Source organism: Apiospora hydei (genome assembly GCF_038363865.1).
Source record: "Apiospora hydei strain CBS 114990 chromosome Unknown utg000005l_segment0_segment0, whole genome shotgun sequence".
Classification (NCBI taxonomy): Eukaryota; Fungi; Ascomycota; class Sordariomycetes; order Amphisphaeriales; family Apiosporaceae; genus Apiospora; species Apiospora hydei.
This window is the reverse complement of record NW_027117364.1, coordinates 3772582-3790192: the sequence shown is the minus strand read 5'-3', so window position 1 is coordinate 3790192 and position 17611 is coordinate 3772582. Positions and strand designations below refer to the sequence as shown.

Sequence of the window (17611 nt, the reverse complement as noted above, 5' to 3'; positions counted from 1 at the left end):
TTATAGTACTACAATAATAAATAGATAAGCCCAGCACTTATCCACGTTGAACGGAGGTTGTTTTGCGGTATTCTTCGTATTAGAGATAATACTGTTGGTATCCGCGTTGGGCTGGGTAGTGTTGCTCTTAGGTAGTTTGTAGCTCCTGGGCTCCGGATACGACATGATACCAATGGCAGCCGCTGGACCCCAAGCCTTGGTGTGCATTTTCGACTGAACAAAAAGGGGTATAAGGGGAAAGGGAATATGGGCAAATACTAATGCATCATTGGAAGTGCACGATACGTAGAGGGTGCTATACTGTCGCATTTTCTCTTTCTTAGTAATAGACAGATTTTCCGACAGCTGGTAGCTTCTCAAAAAGAAAACTCCTTTGCAATTGTTTCTGTTAACTCGAGTAAAGGTCTGAAGATCAACATCCGATCCAAGCCGTATGCCTGGTCTCGGTGCACACTGCTCGATTCTCAACGAGCCTCGTTCCAACTTTGCTTCGAGGCATTCATTATGATGCCATGTACTAACTCGCTTTATCTTTTTTATAACTTCACAGGGCCTATACTACTTTCATTGTCTGAGTTCTACCACGGTCGTCGTAAGCATCTTGGCCTAACACACCAAGCAGGCCCGGGCGTCTTATACCAAGGTATTGACTTGCAACTTGTCGAGATTTTCTTTTGTTAAAACGAGTTGGCTCTAGACTTCCAATTCCTGACTGCTGTCCTTGTTCCAGGCATATGATAAAAACTCCAACTTCTGGGATCTTCAGCCTCCAAGGGTCATCCCGGGCATGGAGCAAATGCAAGATTAACTTGCCGAACTCCTTATCCGGAGTAACATAAATATTGGATGCACCCAGATCCATAGTGAATACCATCAAAGAGCCAGGAAATCTATTTCACTACCGGTATTTCTGTAGCGTATAAGTGATCAATGAGCCCTGATCCATCCAGATGTAGGACTCAACCGAATTTCGAGATGGAACGAGGTATTACTTCTGCAGTCCGCAGAGCTGTATTGGCATGTTTTCAAGGCCCAATGCTGCCAATCAACAGACCAACTTGTCCTCCGAGTCTTTGGCCAGCAACCTACGACCTTTCTTTCAATATAGTCCATGTCCAATTTTGTGGCTCCTAGCCAGGCAAAAGAATCGTTTAAAGAGCGGAAAAGTAGAAGACAATACACAGCGAGAACACCACAGCTGTAGGCTGCCTCTTTCAAAATCCGGATCGTTACTTAGTCCAACTCTCCTTGTTGAGACAGTTTATACTTGAAAGATATCTCCTCGTCAGCAGAACAGCTGCGCTGGTGCTGCCGGGCAAAAGGCATTTGCCTGTACGGCTACAGTGTCAACTCGATGCCGCTTTGACTTAGTATTTCTCAATAGATATATACTACTATTAGAATCTAATACCAGGCCCAGTCAAGATGAAGACTTTTGAGAAGGTTAGCCACCACGTAACAATGAACGTGGCCATAAATTGACCCTGCACAAGAGTACATGGTGACACAGTGGGCTTTGTCAAGGCCAAGCAAACCATCAGAAGATTCAATGATCTATATGTCTTCTCTTGAAGTATAGTTCAGCCCTGTATATTACTTCTCACTATTCACATCATTTGCTTGGCATATGCATATAGCAAAATGCATAAACTTCTTCTACTTCCCATGTGCACTATTCTATCGTTGTCCATATCACTATGCAAACACGTACCAGACCGCAACTGATACCCACGAGAATCCTGCCCACTAGTCTGGCCGATGTACATACAGCACACCCTCATCTCTCCGGGATTGATCGATTCAATTGGCAAATGCTACTCCAGAACTCGGGGCTACTTGCCCAGTATCCGTAACACAACGAATAAGCCCGCCCCCATTGGACTCCATAGCCTCCTCACTCTATCGACAAGGAGGAGCCGGAGGATATAGCGACAGCCGATCATTTTTCAAAAGGAGTGCTCCGCCAGACCAGACGCGCATCCTCCGCCTCTTGTCCTTCCCGCCCCCTTCGAACGGACTTTTGCCAAGTCGAAAAATGCCGGATCCTACTTTGCAGTACTTGGGTTCCCCAAACAGCAGCCAGCCTGGTTGGTCCCGTACGTAAGCAAAACATTTCGGGTACCCCGAAAGGAGGGGACCGCCCGCCCCACTCCCCTTGATCCCTATCCGGGTCAGAGGGAGCAATCAACCCGGATAAGCAAGAAGCGAGAGAGAGGAGGTGGGAGAGGAGAGAGGTGAGAGGAGAGGAAGGAGGAGAGAAAGAGGAAGGATCGCCCACCGCACGTCCCGTTTTCTGCGCCGGTCAAGCCGTATAAGCCGCATCCCCTCCCCACCATGATCCCACCTGTCACCCGTCATTGGGTTGAGCAAAAGATGGGCGTACCTTAGCCCGGGGGGGCTCCTCTCAAAAGTCCACTAACGGTCAGCTGTCAAAACCCAGGTTTCTGGGTTGGCCACGCTTGCAGGGCTCCATCGTCAGACCCTCTTCGTGTCAACACACGAGCCACCCCAATGTTGCCATACCGAGGCATCATATGATGTTGGATCGACCTCACCGAAAGAAAGATAGCCCTCATCTGCTCGGTCACGTATCATGCCGCCGTCACTGCCCCCCTGACGATGCCTGTCTTAGAATGCCCTCCTATAGCACATCGCTGCAAGACAACGGAAGGGGCCGCAAAGGCGCAGTCTCCGGGAAGGGGGGCAGGCAGGCAGGTGGGTAGCAGCTGTTATAGATTACAGTATGTAACCTCGAAGGCTTCGTCAAGTTTCAGCGCCGGAAACGAGACCGAAGGCCTAGTCTTCACGTTGTTGTCGTTCATCTGATATTCCAGCCCCTTGCTATGTTAATGTTTCAGAGGACCCCGAAACGAGCTAAACGCAAGTTTCGAAACACGGAGAGCCAGCAAAGACTGGCAATTGGCCAGTGCACCCTCTCGCGTCATCCGGTGCGATTAGCTATAGCTATCACCGCTGCGTTATATCTTATCAGAAAATGTCAGTCATTATCAGGTTTTGACTGGGCGCACAGACTTGTGCACGAACGCCACACACCACACGCTGGCCCTCTATATCTGGCCGCGATATGATAAGCAGTCTGTTATTACGTTGCGTCCAGAAAAGTATCAAAGGGTGACAACGGAGCCTGTGTCGCAACAAATGTTCCGATGTGACGCACCTAACGCCTGAGCACATCGACTCATCGTTCTCACATTGTTCCGTTGCGGCATGCGACTTGGGCCCAGTTAACCGTCACCATCTTCGCTAAGGTCATCCCGCAAAATGCATCGGCAGGATTTACAGATGTCTGCATGCAAAGACACTAGAACACGGCCGCCAAAACGTCCCGAGGGGATGGTCAAGATGCGCGTACCACCGGAGGGGCTAATCGTTCTGGTCGGATCAAGAGAGGGAGCTTGAAGCGTGCAGGTCAACCGGCCAGAGCGGCAGCAAAGCACCATAATTGACCGCTATATCAGAGGAACATATCACGTGTGATTGTCGCCAAATGCATTTGAAGTCACAACCACATGCCGCTTGCTCAATGATACTGAGGGAGCAAGTGACTTGGCCGGATGACGGCGTCTGGTCACATATCACATCGTGGCACGTTGCTTTTTGCCCTCTCGGAGAATTATGGATATCCTTTATCGATAAGAGCAGAGATTGAAAGTGACTGCATGCTGCAACGATAAGATGATAGATAGGCGGGCAAAAATAGGTGACATGCGTGAGTGTCGGTACACAATGGCATGTAGCCGTAGCTTCTCAGCTTTAGCGAGCGCAGCATCGACCTCCTCCTTTGCTCCCCGGTTGCTCATTGGTCTGCAAGTCCAGTCATGAGTAGCCTCGCTTACACATGCGGAATAGAGGCGAGCAAGGTTACACTAACGTGATGTCGGGTAACGACGTGCGGCCGACAGGCTCGTTTCCGGAGTACACTATTGGATTTCCATCCCATGGTTCCCCCAATTTCACTAGGAATCAATAGAAGCAAAAGAAGGTGGGTGGGTGATGGTGATGGCTCAATAGGCGTGTTCCGGAGGCGCGTCATTTCATTGAGAAATGGCAGATACATACTTGTACATACTGAATAATTGACGCTGCCAGTCACCTAGTTTCCACGCTCTGGCTGCGGCTGGTGCGGCGCCTTTCGGCTTCGTCCCGGCCTAGCTAAGATCTTGGGAAAAGACGGCATCTGACGTGCACGACAATGCCCGACTGTGGCCGAAGGATGGATATGGCTGGCAGAGCCGTTCCGAGTATGCAGAACAGAGAGGAGAGGCCAAGATGGCACGTTCAACAAGATTATGATGAACGGATGGGAACCGCTGGGAAATTTCTGATGACGGTCCAGAGTGCTGAATGGGATTGTCGACTTCCCGAGGTAGGCAGATTGGCAGGTTTGCAAGTGAAGATAGAGTAGGATTGCGAGTGGAGTTGGCGCCTTTTGGCGTCGCACTGCACGGCGCGGCGCGTCCAGCTCAGTCCACTTTCCGTGCCCTTTCCAAGCTGGCCTCGTTGGCCATGGTGGGAAGAGGGCTCAGAAGGGAAAAAGGAATGCAATCCGTTCGGGCCATTGTGTGTAGCGACTGGGTAGCTCGCCATCAACAGTCCGAGTAAGAGCCACAGACCGAGATGCCCACTCGACTTCGTGCCGGTCGAGGCTGAGGCACTCAACGTCACCGAGTAAGTGGGGCTTGGGAAATATGGGCTCCGCGAGTCAGAGAGGTCGGGACACGCGATGCTCGCTGGGCTGGTGTGCGGAGATGAATGGACGGCGAGGCAGGCGAGGAGCTCCTGGACGTGAAGTGAAGCGAGGCTTCGTCGGTAGACAGGGAGCCAGTCGCGTAGGGCTAGTGTGTGTGTGCGCTTTCTGGAAGGGTTGATGGAATGCGTCAATTACCTGCTTGGCGGTGCTGAGATCCGCAAATGTCCTCTGACAGAAGCCGACTAGCCAGGTAGCCTTACTCGTCAAGCACGATGGGAAAAAGGAACCCCCTGAAGGCTTAATATGGACGATCCATGGTTGCAAGCCATCAGGACCAAGCTCCCAGGGATCCCCAAACTGCCTAGCGGCACGTCACTATTCACACGCCCGCCCGAAGCGAGCCAGCAGTGGGCGGTAAGCAACGGGATTGCGGACGATCATTGGAAACCTTGGACCTTACAGAGATCATCCCAAAACTTCTTTCTGTCAAACCCTCTTTTCGCGCTGATCATATGTATAAGACAGGTCGCTATAGGGCTGGGGTTAGGGTCGCATTGGCCGTATGATGTGTCGGAGATAATGTTTGAAAGGGGGCAAGCGCCCGCTGGGCGGATCGACGTGAGCAAGGCAGGTCGTATCCATTCTGGAACCCCGTACTGGCAAACCCTCGAGGTATCCAAGAACGAAACCACATTTGGACAGGCTTTTGCGGCGAGTCCAGTTCGAGCTCTACGCAAGTGAAACCGGGCATGGTGAACAAACGCCCCGGAGAGTGTCCCGCCGACCAATTGCACCTCGCGGATTCGCCCGCGATGCACCTTTGGCAGCCGACGCAAGCGACGCCGAGGACGGACTGGGTGTAGCAAGGGGCAAATAACCAAGTATCCAGAGATTGAATGGTTACATACAGGGATATAACCTCAAATGTCGGCTGGCAGATCAATTCACCATACCTTGTCTGCTGCCCCTGGTATCGACGGCCTGTTCTTGGATTTGCACGCCTGCCAGCCTGCCATCCGTGATCTGAAGGTGATGATAGACTTAGGGTTGCAGTTAGCCTCCCCACACAGGAGCCTTTCGACAGCAAATCCCGGATAAGGTTGAATGACTGAGGGGTCCATCGGCAGTAGCAAGTGGCGTTGATAGTGGGCTGAGAGATTGCCCAGCATCTGGGTCTGGCTGTATCTAATGGGAAGTTATTGGATGCTTTGGGGCTGAGCTCAGGGACGTGCGAGAAACCGAACAGCACCCGATCAGTACCGTACACGTAGGTTCCCAAGTGCCGGAGCCATGCCGGGGAGCAACAGAACTATCGCCGCGAGATTGGGTAGTGTAACCCAACGCCCTGGTCGAGTTTGATTTGTGGCCGGTAGGTAATAATAGTTGAGCGGACTTGGTGATCGAGTCCGTGGCGACTGGACCAGGGAGTTCGTGACATTCGATGATGTGCGAAACTCAGTCAGCAGGCACCGGGGCAGTCTTTTGGTGCAGGTATGTAGTCCCGGACAGTACAAATCCTATTCGACTCGTCGAGAATGATTCCCACTTCCAGGGAAATCGAAACGTTCCTTTGGGTCTTGTATTGGAAGTACCCGAGAATAGCTCCTGGTGATGCTGCTCGAAGGCCACACCTCAGGTGTCCCAGCGCGAGAACAAGAGCTGTACCAATCCTTCAAATTCCAAGGTTAATCGTGAGGTTTCATTATTGCTTGACCTTGGTGGCGTAAGAGGAAGGCCAATCTCATATCCACAGACGTTAGATGTGTACACCGTAATGCTACGTCACAGTTCGCACTCGCCCAGGCATCCCTGCATCTGGAGCCCCAGCCACCAGAAAATTGGCCGACGTGAGAGGGTACGGTACTTGTCGTTTGAAAGCCACAGGCAGCCTGGGGAATTAGGTCGGAGGCTATGCCCGGATATGATCACCAGTAAGCAGCCCGGTCTGTCACCAGGCTGGGCCCCTGTCAAAAAGGCAGAGGGCTCAACACGGAGCACAGGAGGAACCCCCTGACGTTCTCCTCTCAATGACCTGTGCTTTCCTCCCTTGTCGGCATGAATGATCGCTGCTGGCTTTCCATTACAGTGTTGTGTCGATCTCGCCAACCCGCACTTCGACACGAGATGGATGACCGTTGAGTGGATCGCTGTCCGGGTTCAGGGAACTCGTAACGAGCATGGGTTCCAACGACACCAGTCGAAAATCAGACGACGACGAGCATCGGGGAATCCAGGATTAGCCCAACCTGGATGCAAAACCCGGTTTCCACCGTGATTTGTGCGTACTTGACTATCGAGCGAGCCATGCATGTATGGCACAAGGGGTCTATGTAGGTACTGCGATGGCCCATTCGTGGCACGCTATTGAGTTATGTAGTCGAATCACCTGTCCCTGGACAACACACCTTTTGGTCGACAGACATGCTCATCCACAAAGGCCGGTTCTTTGGGTCCAAGGATCGCATGGCTTGCGTGTCCGTCGAGCCTGAATACTTCAGGAAATTGGTACCTGAATGGGAAGATGGTTTAATCTCCATAGGCGCGGGGGGCCTTATTGGTTCGAGACTCGTTCCCCAATGCCAGCAAACACTCGTACTATTTGCTTTGGGGCAACGTCTTTTACATCATCTTGGGCTCCGAGTGGATCTGGGAGGAGACGAAGTCTATTATGTCGACGAATAGGTGCCTCTGGCATGATGAGCTGCGGGGCCAGCTTGACAAAATTGTTCATCGCAGCAGATGTGCGTCGCATCAGAGGCAGGCTTCGGGGCAAAGCGGCGCTGGTACCGGACCGTGAGTGGCCTGTTTCGGCCTTCCTTGCCTCTAGAGAGGTGCTAATGCATCCAAGGCTACCAACAAGCGTGGTGTGTCGTCAGCACCGCCATTGTCGGTGTTTGATACGAATCACCTATCCTTGTGTATGCGGATGGATGGTGTCTGCAGCAGCTCACAGCAGGTTGGGCATGAAGGGGCCACTCTCGAATGAATTGCCAGAGGGTCTTCGATAAGTAAGTATGCACCTAGGGTCAGTTCGACTGTGATGTATCACTACTGTATGGCGATGGGTTAGTCGTGTCCGCAGTAGGCGACTTTTGCAGTTCCGCTTGCAGAGTTTTTGCAAAAGTAGGGTCTGGGTGGCTATGGGGGTGTGTGTCGAGAAACGTCCGATGTTGCTTGGTAATGCAGGTAGGAAACGGCACACCAGACTTGAGTGCCAAAAGTAGCAGCCTGCATCCTTGGTTTCTGATCGCAAGTAGGTAGACTTCGGATGGGATGGCAACCGAGAAACGACAGATCTTGGACTTGGAGTTGGTGGATTTCGGATGTTTTCGAAGACATATGTAGATGGTTATGGTTCTTTTCCATCCGTCCCATGCTACCGTGCTTGCCATTGTTTGTGGCCGGTTCCAGTCGTTCAGTTGCCCAGCATGTAGCCCTACGAATCTGGTAAGCATCGACTGCTGCGAGATGGAAAAGTAGCCCAGCATCCCTCACGTAATCATGTCTGCTGCACCGTCAGCGACAACGAAGATACCACATGGGATGAAAGGGTATGCATGTAGTCGTAGAGTAGGTAAATAAACAAAGATATCGTTTTGGCCAGCATCGCCGAAGACATCCATTGATAGGCTTGCATCCCTGGGGGGTAGAGATAATGCACTCCAAATGAGTCCTCACAGGTACATTTACATTTTGTCCACAAACACAATCGGGAAGGAGCCTGGGAATGGCAGGTATTGACGACCTGAGGGATCTTGGTACACTAAGGCAGGCTTCCCGTCCAAATACCAGTGTCCAAGGCAACGAGGAACCTATTGCTCACTGTCACATTGGTGCCTACCAAAGGTAAAGTAGGAAGGTACATATTGACATACTTGCTTTGGGCAGGTAACATCCATTGATTGGTAAAGCGATTACTTGGTAACATGGAAGTAACACGGTAACACCCAGTTTGGATCTAGACCATTTTCGAGAGCTCCTGCCTACTTATTGACATCTATCAATACAAATATGTAAGGCAGGTAGGTAGCCGTCGACCTCGACCCCTGAAGGGAAAGACAAACTAAACATGACTGCACTCGCGGAAATGCATCTACTTACACAACATGCTCTCCTTACTTAGCACGTACATGACACCCAGTATCACTTTTATTTCTTTCATTCCACCCACGTATTTCCTTGCTTGTTCAAAGCAGCGTGGGATGTCGCAGGCGATTTCAGTCGTACCCTGCCTTTGTATACAAGGCCACATCGCTAGGATGGTCCGGTCAGCCATGTCGGATCTAATTGCGTCACGCTGGAAAAGGCTTCATGGGTAGTGTGCAGTGATGCTGTATTTCTATCTATGCTGTATATCTATCGGCCCGATCCAACCGTTGTCCTGCTTCGCTGATCACAGCTCCAAGCCGCTATTACTACTGTTGTGAGGCCGATTATTTTTGGGGGTGGATGAGAAGAGACTTGAGTTGTGAAGGACGCGGGGCCTAGTAGCCCATGGTAAAGTTGGGACAAGTCAAGAATGAAGTCCCGGGTATCATGTCCAAGAGAGCTTTCCCCCCCTCTGGTCCCGTGGAAAAACAAAGTAAAAAGCAATGTGGCTCCCACCCACGATCACCATGACCGTTATGCAGTTAGGAAATCATGATCCTCCAATACTCTTTGAACGCCAACACAAACTCCTGTGACCATGCAAAACCCGAGCAATGCCTGATACTTTTGCGTACAAAATCAACCCCTGTTCGCCTTCCTTCGGTTGTCTCGAATCTTATTCGAGACGGTAATGAAAAGGGTGAAAGCCCAGTAGCAGCCCCAGAGCCCGTCAGCGGCCGCCGTGCGATTAGGATATTACAAGCAGAAGGGCACCCCCGTGAGAGACATAACAAATGTGTTATAAACATTAGAAAACAACGTGACGGGAACGTAACGGGAGCCAATTCTGTATCGCGAACCGAATTAGTCAGAAACACGGGCGTTGCTCATGCGCCTTGGCTGTACTTCTGATCGGCGAGGTGACCAGAAAAGCCAGATCCGTTGAAAGACCCCGGCTTCGGACATGCCGGCTCCTAATGGCGTCCGCATGCCAGGAATGCTGTGTCTGGAGTCATTGTCTGACACTCCGGCGCTGCTGTACGGCCCGGGATGAGACATGAAGTCGTTGCCTGTAGCATAGTTTGGTTGCTGGGAACCACTGCCCGGGTAGCCTGAGCCTGCGCCAATGGTGTACGCGTTGTCGATGGGCGACCCAGTACTCGATGTCGGGGTGTCCGTAGGAATACCCGCCACCCGTGGCGATGTGTTCGAGTCATGGGGGCTTGAGGATTGTAGGCCCGGCTGGGAGGTAGTGTCCATCGGAGGCAAGCCGTGAGTAGACGGATTCGGCATCGCAAAGGTGAAATTCGAGTTCTGTGGCGAGAATTGAGATTGTCCAGGGAAGGTACCAAAGCCGAAAGGTGACATGCTAGGCGACCTACCGCCAGGGAACTGAGGCGTCAGGGGGCGTTGTTGTAGAGTGGCTGTACTCGCTGGGGGCCAGGGGGTCCCATAGGTTGCTGGCTGTCGCGGAAAGCTACTTGCATGGGATTTCCCATATGGGGAGCGCTGTGGGTAGCATATGTTGGGCTCGACGTCATGCCTCCGTGCGTGAGTGAATATGATGGCGCAGTCGCGTGGAGAGTCGGGGGAAGTTGGCATAGGAGGTGCCGCCCGAAATCGGCGAGGGTGAAGGATTGCTGTATCCTGTGGATGAAGTTCTTTGCCTCTTGGCAGATCCTGCGTCGCCGAGCAGGCTGTCATAAGGGACCTCCTCCTGCACGTCGCTTTTCAAATGCCTAGCGACATCGTGGTTTCGCTTCTTGACCGTGACTTGTCGTGAGTCCTTGCGTAACCGAATCCTCACTCCCCTGATCACTAAAGGATCGAGTCATGAAAGTCGACTCTGCCATGCCCGGAAACGTCCGTGCGGTGTGGACCTGGAAAGGCTTCGAATGGATGTTGCAGATTGTAATCCAACTCCCATCGAATCCGGCAGTATCGATTCGGTTCTCGTTTCTGTTTTCTTCCATGGTCATCAAGGTAAACCGGATCCGGTACCAGCCCTCCTTCTTCACCGTGAGATCGGGGAAGATGAAAAAGCCGCTGTCGCGATTGTCCGTGTCTTTCAGACGATGAAGTGAAGAGACTGTCGAGCCGGCCATGTACGCGCCGATAGTCTTGGACTCTTCGTCTCGGTTGGCGTCCCTATCTCCACTGTCCTTGGGCGTCGTCTTGCCCAGTGGCTTCGTCGATGGCGCATTGTCCACCTGTTCGAGGAATGCGATTAGAATTAGGTAAGGGTCTATCACTATACGTTAGCTGAAGGTCCTGTCAAAAGAAAAGAGAGGAAATCTCATGGGGATCGGCGTACTTTGCAGGAACAAGCGATTCCGGTCTTGTTCCGTGGGAACAACCAGTTCAACAATCGGGGGAGGGTCGATCGGCTTCTTGTCTGTAGACCAGTTAGCACGTTGATGAGAAAGCGTCCAGGGTGGTAGGGCCCCGTACCTTTCTCTTTTCCGAGTGCAACCTTTCCTCGTTCAGGTTCTTGCCTCACTTCGAGATGGTACCCAGAGTACAGTGGCGGACTGGAAGGAAGAGTTTGGTGGTCCATGACGGACCCAAGCTGTGGGTATGAAGGGGCCGGAGGCATCTGAGCCCATTGGGCGGGATATTGGCTGTTATCCATCTTCCGTTTTGTAGGCGAAGTCAGAATGATACCAACCGGTGCGCGAACCAGCTGGTTGTTGGTCTATTATAGCAGGCGAGGCCGAGTACTGTACCAGACCAGGCGCTGAATTGTAGCTGCAACAAGGACTAGCTTGAAGATGGTTAGCGTGCCGTTGCGCAGAGGGTTTTGGATAATGGCGTCCCGAAGGAATAGAAAAGCCCTTGGTTTGATGAAGGGAAAGGAAGACAGACAGCAATGGAAAGGGAAAAAAGGTACCTTTGTACTTTGCGGTTTATAAAGGGGAAGGGAAAAAAACCAGAACACAACTTTAATGGTAAGCTTAAGTTGCGCCTATCTCCACGTGGGATGACCCTTAGCTGGCCTCAACCAGGTCTCCGTTAAGGTGAGGTGGTCCCTTGGTGCAGTGAAGAAGACGTGATAGGGCGGATGGTGGTGACTGAGAGGTTATTTCAGCCGCAAGCTCGGGAGAAAACCACGCTTTCCAGATCAGAATCAAACTCTAATCTCAAAAAAAGAACAACAGAGAAAACACTGCCGCCGGCTGTGCCCTAAATAGTCCACAAGTCAGAAAGAGCCCTATGTGGAGAGGAGAAGGCGGAGGAGAAGCAGAGAGGACGAATCGCGAAACAGGGATCTCGTCGTCGTTGCAAAGGAAAGGCCGGAGAGGAAGAGTCGACCTACTGCTTTCGATGTCGCAAAAGGGCGCTGGACCAAGAAGGTACGAGTCCGTCTTGATGCCGTTTCCCCCACTTGCCAGTTGTAAATGCTCAACTGGCCGGGGTACCAAGAAAAGGTGTGTAGTGTAGGTGCAAGGCAGGTAGGCTAAGGTAGCTTGCAGGTAGAGAAACCTGGGACGTTCGACTCGCTGCTTTTCGTCTTTTCTGGTCTTCAACCAAGTCGGGCGACTACCAACTGTTCTCGGAGCCACTAAAGCAATGCGCAAAGAGGATGCTGGGTCGATGTTCAATCGCTGGGATGTAGAGCTGGCAACAATGCAACCAACAAGGTCCGACACAAAGGTGTGTTCCTCGCTCTTGGGTCGTTCAAGGCTGGTCCAAGTCTCAGTAACCTCCAAGATATTCTCGAGCTTGTGAACACGCAAACAGAACTCGTGACGGCCGTGGCAGATAGTGGCGGCCCAAGGATGGCTGGCTCTTCCAGATACCACTTCGCGAGGTGACCAGGTGGTGAAGGAAGTAGAGTTCGAGATGCTTGGTGGTAACAGCTGTCGACTAGGTACAGGTAGGTGGCTATCTTGGTGTTGGTGAAGGCCGGGGTATGTCGAGGGGCAAAGAAGACTGCGGTACGAGGAGGTGGTCGAGTCAACCGTGGTCCAGGTATCCTTGGGGCTTGAAGTCGAGTCGCTGCTACTATATAAAGTAGGCAGTGACAAGCTTTGGGTTGACCGTGGGAAGGATTGGGCGTAAAGTACCAAAGATGAAGCTGGCAGGAAAAGTACGCTCCTCGGCGCAAGACAGAGGAGGTTGCAAATGACGAAGGAATTGAGTTGATTGCCGACAGGGGGGTGTGCCGCGTTGAGAAGCAGTGGTGGAGTGTGAACAGAAAGTAGAGCACGGAATGTGACAATCGTGGACCCGATGGGCTCCTGTTCAGCAAATATGTAGACTAGGTCGGACAGGACTGCGGCAGGTACACTCGGTGAGAGAGGGGAGAGGGAGAGAAGACCTTGAGGCGTGGATCGTGTGGATGGGGGGGGGCCATATAACTTCGAATCGAGTCGAGTCGGGAGGCAGTCAAAAGAGAGAGTCGAGCCCAGTGTGGGGAGTGCTTCCGGGCTTGAACTGCTCGTAGAGGCTAGGCTGGATACAGGCGGGAGCTGTCAGTGGCTAAGAATAAGGACTGACCCTGAACTGGACATGCCGCGAAGGCTTGATAGCGGGTTCGATGATCCAGTACTTATAACGGATTTGCATATGATGGTCGTCTGTCCAGGAGGAGTGTGGGGTTGACCATTGGGATGAGATTCGGGAGATTTAGACTGGGGCTAGGGTGTCGATGATTTCCCTGGATCATTGAATGCGACTGTACTTGGGGGGCCGTTGCACTATCTCTCGTCTCCGTAAGTAATTCTGGAGCTGTCTGCTCACTGTGATAGTCGCTAATTTGGGAACGAAAAGAGAGGGCACTGAGGCAGTACTAGTAGCTGTCAGTCAGCGAGTTCCATCACCGCAGTATTGATGAAGGCCCCCACTGCTCTTCTTCTTGCGTGGGGGAACGAACCACCCACCGGAGGGGATGTCAGTTCATCAAAATAAGGAGGGTCGGTCGTGTCGTGTGTAGGTAGGCATGTACTCACACAGCCGTTCGTCAGCGCCGGCGTCTGCTGCTGGTGGATAGACAGGCCTCTCTCTAGTCGCAGGCGACGTTTGGTCTACCGTCTCGTACACGCCCAGGAGGCTCATGGACCGGTGGCGGCGGCCGTACTAGCGTAGCTCCCGCGGATCGTCGACGGAGAGCATCAAAACGAGGGCAGAAACCGTCCAACGGCGCTGAACCTTGTCAAGCTCCTTCGAGAAGATTTCCACGACCAAGCATGGGCCGTTTCTTCTGGAAGACCTATCTATGTCCGCTTATTACGACCACAGATGACCGTGCAAAGGATACGACCGTTACGCTTGTGATGTGCGCTAGTGGATGACTAAGTTGGCTACAGACTCCGAGATGGGATGGGATGGAGAGCGAGCAACGGCGGCGGTGGTATGTCTGTTCGTGGCTGGTGGATGGGCCTACCTGTCAGGGCGATGGACCAATGCGGAATTGCGCCTCGGGGAGCAGGGCAAAAAGCAGTCACTTTGGTAAGCGAGAAACGGGTGTAAAACGAAGACTGCCGCAAGCGACTTTGAGAGCCGGCCTTGTGGTGGTGGACTCGACAGAGAGAAAGCTGTCGCGCGACTTGTCGAGAGATGGACTCGGCACTGCACGGGAGTCTGTCCCTGGAGATGAACAGGTCTAGTACGTGTGCATCCAAGTGCCCGTCAGCAAAGAGAGGCAATAAGCCAGTCATGAAGATCTACAAGCTGGGGAAGTATTTCGGTCATGGTTCCCGCACTATCACGCAGGTCACTCTACCTCGAGGACCAGACGAAGTCCCGCAGTATTGCAACCTAGAGCAGGGTGCCAATTGACGTAGATGGGCGCAGAACACCCCATCTACTGTATACAACAACATGCCTGCGAGGGAAGGCAGGGAGTACCGATACTTTTGCGAACCAGCATGGTGGCCTATGGGAATACTTGGGAGTATGGTACTCGACCAGTGGTGACCGGGGTCCTACTTCCTGGCGAAGCAGGGGGCTTGTATCTCTGGATGCGCGTGCAGGGGCTGCGAAAATCAACAGGGCATGCCTGGCTCCCAGTTGTCTGTGCGGTTCAACGGGGGTTAGTGAGGTCGAAGCTATTGTTGCCGCAAGGCTCAGACCACCTTTACCCAGGTTAATCTGCCAAAACTCCGTGAGCCAGCCATGAGACACGTACAACTAGTACAAGCAGGCAATGAGGTCTGAATGGTATTGTGTCGACTCGCCGTGCCCGCATCTTTGCATCGAGTCAGTTCCATGAGTCGGGGCTGGAAGGCCTGACTACCCGAGCTGAGATGGGGTATTAGCCAAGGAGGGAGCATCCGTTTGCGACAAAGCTAGATCAAACGAACGCATTGCTGAGCGTGTTCATATTCTCGAGCTGGACCATGGCGCATACATGCAAACGGGCATTAATGCAAGGCTGTAAAGGTACCAAAGAAACCTTATTATTGCTTCCTGGTAGAAGACTCCCATACACACACACACACACACACACACACACACACACCAGACGCTCAGGCTGTTTACCCTCGTCTGCTAGTAGGTACTTGGAGTTGATTGTTTGCATGCTGGCCTAATCCCGCCAGTTATTCAAGCATAAAACCAAAGCTCCATAAATGCACAGACATCTCTCGACTTGAGTTTATTCACCCAATATGCAATGCGAAACGAAACGCATTGAGGGCTGACTGATTGAGAACCCGGCGGCGCCTGCAAACGAATAGCTCTCCTTCCCATCCGGGCTGAAGTCCTCTCGATTGTTGCCAGCAACTCAGGGAATGGAGTTCTCCCTCACGAACAACACAACACACCGTAGGTACTTGCTACAGCAAGAGAGCCTCGTAAGGCCCCAAATAGATAACAGAAAACCCGCCCCACCGACGACATTGAACGATACCACGTAGCAATTACAGGTAGTGGACTACCTGGCCTTCACAGTTGTACTTACAGTAGCGTGCAATCCAATACGTACTTGACATGTAGGACAGCAAATAGTCAATCAGTGCAGCAGCGCAGTGGTGGAGTGCTCTCTAAAATTGTACCTAACACGACAAGGACCTTTGCGTCTTAACGGACGACTTCAAAGTCGCTAAGCGCGGCCAGGCGGGAAGCCCCGGCTCGTCATCGCCGTTTGACCGCTACTGGGCAGGCCGAATGGCTCCAGCCATGTAACCTACACCGGGTTTAATTCTTTACAGCTGGTTTTGGAATCAGATGTTGTTGCTGATTGACCCTATCTGTCTGTCCCGTCCGTCCAGCATTGGGGCCAGCCGCCGCATGCAGACACCTCAGTCGGGGGGCAGTCCAAGTGCGCGTGTCTAAAATTGGTACTGGCGTGCAGCAGCACCTCCAGTCTGGAAGCGATGCCGAGAGGCTAGAGGGCAAAGCCGACCGGGATGTGCTGGAAATTGTCCGCCCGCCTTAGTGCCAATTGAGTGGCCCCCTGGGAAAGGCCTGGTGATCAAAATCCAGCATCAAGTTTTCCCCCTTCTGTTCCATCTCTTCCTCTTCGTTTTCTGCATGCATTCATCATCTTGCCCACTGACGACATACATAACAGTTCACCCTGCCCGATCGCTACGAATGCGACATAAACCTCAGCATCGATCCTTTGGCCAGCACACACCGAGGCCCGGGAACCCCATGTTTGTCTACCTCATATCACAGTGCATACCTCTTGGCCATGTTCATCACGTAAGTCGGTGTGGGATATCGTACCAGACCGAAGATCCTCTACATCATTCATTGCCTTGAACCTTGTCACGTTCATCTTGGTCGTCTTTGGCCTTGACAGGTGGGAGATGCCGGCTAAAAGGAAGTTCAAATAAAAGTTGCTTTTGATGGGATGACAGCTCGGGGCCAGCTCGGCAGCTAGGCCGAAGTTCTAGAGTGGGTTTTCGAAGCTTCTGCTGCTCTCCCGTCCCATTTTCAATTTCAATGACGGCTGGCCTGGCCTGGCCCAAGGCACCCAAACTCAATTTTTCTTCTCGTGTCTACTACTATGGCAACCCTGGCTTGTCTATCCGACATCGAATCCAATGTAGGGACACCCCGGCGGTGCAAGTGCTAGTTGTGACACATGAATAAGTCCATGTATCCAGGTAGGCTTGCGCCGCCATGGACTCGTCGCGACCGCATGTAGGGCAAACATCCCAATGTTCAGTCTTCTTTTCTTTGCGTTGTTTCTACTGCCTGCGATGACCCGCTGCCAACCCGGCCAATTTATTCCCCTTGGGGTTTGACACGACTTGGCTGCAGGCGAGACGAAACAAGGGCCAGCCTGTATGATGATCATTTGGGCGGGGGTGTTCGGCGGCGGCGGCGCTGGGAGCTGCGATCAGGGGTCCATGCCAGGCAGCCTGCATTTCTCGCTGCAGCCCAGTCGCTGCCGCCAGCATCTGCTGGGTTCCTCGAGGTTGGCTAACATTGCATTTTACGGAACTTTCGTACATGCAACAAGGTGCACCCTAGCATCATCGCCATCAACCTTGATTGAAGTTCAATATGTCTTCGATGGGTAGCAGGACAATGCACCAAGTAACTGGCATACATACTTCCTACTTGCAAAGAAGGGCCAGATGTGATGGACCGTTTGTCATACCGAGACCACCAACGGAGGGAGAGGAAGAAGGATGGGGTTCTGAAAGTTGACATCATTTGGCGAAGTCCGTTGACGCTGCTGTAGGTACGCAGCTGAAGCTGATACCAGTTGCCTACCTGCATCAGTAATGGAATGAAAATACTCCGTACAGCACGCAGTATCTTGGTTGCCTGTTGGTCATATCGCAATCAAGGATCTCAAATCGGGCCATTGACGTTAGTCGAGATGGATGGGTGCCGACCAAGTCCAAGTCG

The 17611-nt window shown here is 52.4% G+C and overlaps 1 protein-coding gene across 1 annotated transcript; it reads right to left on the bottom strand.

The window, feature by feature from the left end:
• Window positions 1–10337: 10337 nt before the first annotated feature.
• Window positions 10338–11432, bottom strand: PG997_006647 (VosA; the record flags this gene model as incomplete). The annotated part of the gene is made up of 4 exons (XM_066810962.1): window positions 10338–10611; window positions 10646–11045; window positions 11115–11195; window positions 11252–11432. The coding sequence occupies 4 exons, from the start codon at window positions 11430–11432 to the stop codon at window positions 10338–10340; spliced, it is 936 nt and encodes a 311-aa protein (XP_066669885.1).
• Window positions 11433–17611: the final 6179 nt, after the last annotated feature.